Source organism: Terrapene carolina, unplaced genomic scaffold (assembly GCF_002925995.2).
Source record: "Terrapene carolina triunguis isolate 2854851 unplaced genomic scaffold, T_m_triunguis-2.0 Scaffold833, whole genome shotgun sequence".
NCBI classification, from domain to species: Eukaryota; Metazoa; Chordata; order Testudines; family Emydidae; genus Terrapene; species Terrapene triunguis.
The window spans coordinates 605,445-608,755 of NW_020665184.1; the positions used below are offsets into that span (position 1 = coordinate 605,445).

Here is a 3,311-nt window from a genome sequence, read left to right on the forward strand (position 1 = left end):
GTGGGGGGGAGTCAGGCCTCCTGGGTTCTATCCCCAGCTCTGAGTGTGGGTGGGGGGGAGTCAGGACTCCTGGGTTCTACCCCCAGCTCTGGGAGAGGCTGTGGGGGCTAGAGGTTGGGGGGAGGGGGATCCGGACTCCTGGGTTCTATCCCCAGCTCTGGGAGAGGCTGTGGGGGGTAGCGGTTGGAGCCGGGATGGGCGGGGCCCAGGGACACTCTGTGCTCCCAGGGGCGGGGAGGACCCATATCAGCCGTTCCCAGGACGCTTCCCTCTCTCCCTGCTGCTTATCTCCCCACGCCCCCCAGGGGCTCCCACTCGATTTCCCCCGCCGGGGCCTGCCCCTTAACCCTTTCCGAGCCGGGACGGCTGATGGCCCCCACCCTTGTCACCGCAGGGGTCACACTGGGGTTGGTGGGAGCCAGGATCACCAAGGGACATTAGGGACCCCCCCTTAACAGCGGGGGGGGGAAGGAATAAGGCTGGCTGGTTGCTAGGCAACTGCAGGGATTGGGGGCAGGAAGCTAGTGGTGAGATGGGGGGCGGGAGCTTTGTGTGGGGGGGGTTCCTCATGGCCTGATTCTCCCCGGGCAGTGTTACAGATTCCAAAGGGGGGGTATTTACAGTTCAAAGGAGCCGTTTGATCTGGGTCTGAGACGCTGAGTCCCTGCGCAGGCGCCCATCATGGCATCCCTCCGTGCCTCAGTTTCCCCACCTGTCCAATGGGGAGAATGTTTATTTAGATTGTCAGCTCTGGGGCAGGGACTGTCTCTCAGTGGGTCCCAGCAGCGCCTGGCCCAAGGGGGGGCCTGATCCCAGGCGGAGTCTGTGCAGCACCAGGCCCGAAGGGGGCCCCGATCCCGGACGCAGCCTGGAAGCGCAGCTGTAAGACGCTAACGAAGCTGCCTGTGGGGTTGTGGCGAAATGGGAATTTTTGGTAATATTTTCATGACCCCCGCATGTGCCTCAGTTTCCCTCCGGAAGTAGCCTTGCTCCCCAGCGGATGTGAAAGGGTTAAATCTGCTCTTGGCCCAGAGCAGGCACCCGGGGCTGGCTGGGGTGGACCCAGGGGCTCGTTGAAGCACCAGCTGGAGACTCCAAACAGCCAAGGGGAGCCCCCCGGACCCCAGTTAACACCCAGCAACCCAGCCCCGGCCCCAGAACAAAGGGGTCAGGCCGGGGGTTAAGCACTGCCCCCTGGAGCCCAGGGCTTGGCCGGACAAAGGGCAGAGCCAGGATAGTGCCCACTGCAGCTCTGCTGGGTACACGCTCTGGCATGGCCAGGCTGCCCCACGCCACCCCTCAGGGCCACCCTGGGGCCCGGCCGAGGCTGCGAGCGGGCTCTGTTTGGAGCCGGCTCCCGGAGGGCACGCAGGGGGCTGGCTGCCCGGCCTTCACTGCAGGGAGCCACCGAGAGACATGGGTCAGCTGGTCCCCAGGCCCGGTTCTGGAGTCACGTGGGGCCGGGGGGGGCGGCCCCATAAGGGAGTCACCCCCAAATGCCCAGCCTGGAGCAGTCCCTGTGGATCCAGGCCAGGGGGTAGCCAAGTGTTTAAAGGACAATGGACCCACAGGCGCGCAGCCCCTCAGCCCCACCCTCTGAGCTGGGAGCGGATCCCGGGGGGACGGGTCCCCAGTGGGCATTGAATAAACTGGGGATCATGCACCCAGGAGCACCCGCGATTCACAGCTGATGGACCCGGCCCTATGCAGCCGGGCGCCCCCCAGCGAGGGGCAGGGAGCCTGGCCTGGTGCCAGGGAGGCACCGCGGGCCGGAGATACCCACCTGGAGAAACCCGGGGCACAGCCCTGTGCCAGCCAGCTGCAGAACCCGTCTGCCCTCCGCCTGATCTATCGTCTCTCCCCACGGGCACCCGCCCGCCCCATGCCCCCCTCTATCCATCCCTTCCCACCCCCCACCCAGCCCCCCATCTGTCCCTCCCCACGGGCACCCGCCCGCCCCCACACCCCCCTTTATCCATCCCTTCCCACCCACCACCACCCAGCCCCCCATCTGTCCCTCCCCACGGGCACCCATCCGCCCCCACGTCCCCCATCTGTCCCTCCCCATGGGCACCTGCCCGCCCCCCTGCCCCCCTTTATCCATCCCTTCCCACCCACCCCCACCCAGCCCCCCTATCTGTCCCTCCCCACAGGCACCCACTCGCCCCCATGTCCCTCTCTCCCCACCCATCCCCACGCCCCCTCTATCTATCCTTCCCCCCAGTGGCCCACCCCACCCATCCCCATCCCCCCACCCACCAGGCTGCCATTTCGGGTTTCCTTGAGGCAGGGCCAGGGGGCACCATGAAGGGGCCTGGGGGCGGCTCGGATTCACCCAAGGAAAGTGAGATGTTTGGTTTTAACCCCCCTCCCCCCCCCCGCCATGGGGCAGGAGAGCCGAGTCCCACTCCCCTGCGAGGGGTCGTGGCCGGGTTGCTGGCAGAGCTGGGGCAGGGCTGTGCCGGGCAGGACGCAGGGCCGGACCCTGGGGATCTCTCTGGGGGTCCATCGCCCCCTCCTAGCCCAGAGCGCTCCTCCCCCCCACAGTGGCCTGGGGGTGAGCGTCTCGCCGTCCTGGGCAAGCAGCCCCCAGCGTCAGCCGTAGCGAGGGGGACGTGGGACCCCAGGAGCCGACCCCTCCTCCCCCCCATCCCCCCAAGAGCCGATCCCGATGCAGCTCCAGGCCCCAGCCTGCGGGTGGGGGGTGACTGAGGGCCCAATTCTGGAGCAGGGGGGCACATCCGCCAAGGGCCTGATCCTGGGGTTGCAAAGGGCCCGATCCTGCAGTGAGGACCCCCCCCCACCAACACACAAAGCTGCAGAGGGGAATGAGACCCCGACGCCCCCTCCCTGCCCCCGTCTGGGGGCTCCTGGCAGCCCCCCCACACCCAGAGCGAGGCTCATCTCTCCAGCATTGTCACGGCAACCAGGGGGTGGGGGTGAAAACACAGCAGCACCCCCAACAGGCATCAGCCTAGAGCCCCACCAGTTGCCCAGCCGGGGGCCCCGCAAGGCCGCCAGGGCCAGGGGCAGCTGCTGCCACCTAGTGGCCACTGGAGGGGGGCTCAATCAGCTGCAAAATCGCTTGTCCCCCATCTCCACCCCCTACTAAAATGGGCCTGCCCCAGATCCCCCCCAGGGCCCGAGGGTGGTGTGGGGGGGGGGGGCAGAACAAACCATCAGACCATGGTTTGCTCTGCTCAGGGGGGTTTATTGGAACATCCAGGATTCAGAGCCCCCCCACCCCCTTAGCGGGGACCTCTCCCAGGAGCGCTGGCCCCATCCAGGCCCCCATGAATCGCCTGCCCCCC

The 3,311-nt window shown here is 67.4% G+C and overlaps 1 protein-coding gene across 1 annotated transcript in view; it reads right to left on the minus strand.

Moving 5' to 3' along the window:
* Positions 1-1,299: 1,299 nt before the first annotated feature.
* The window catches only part of CCDC151 (coiled-coil domain containing 151), a 32,014-nt gene continuing 30,002 nt past the window's right edge, over positions 1,300-3,311 (minus strand). The window contains exon 13 of the mRNA XM_029913701.1: positions 1,300-1,394. Within this exon, the coding sequence (XP_029769561.1) occupies positions 1,300-1,394 (95 nt within the window). The remainder of the gene's footprint in view (positions 1,395-3,311) is intronic.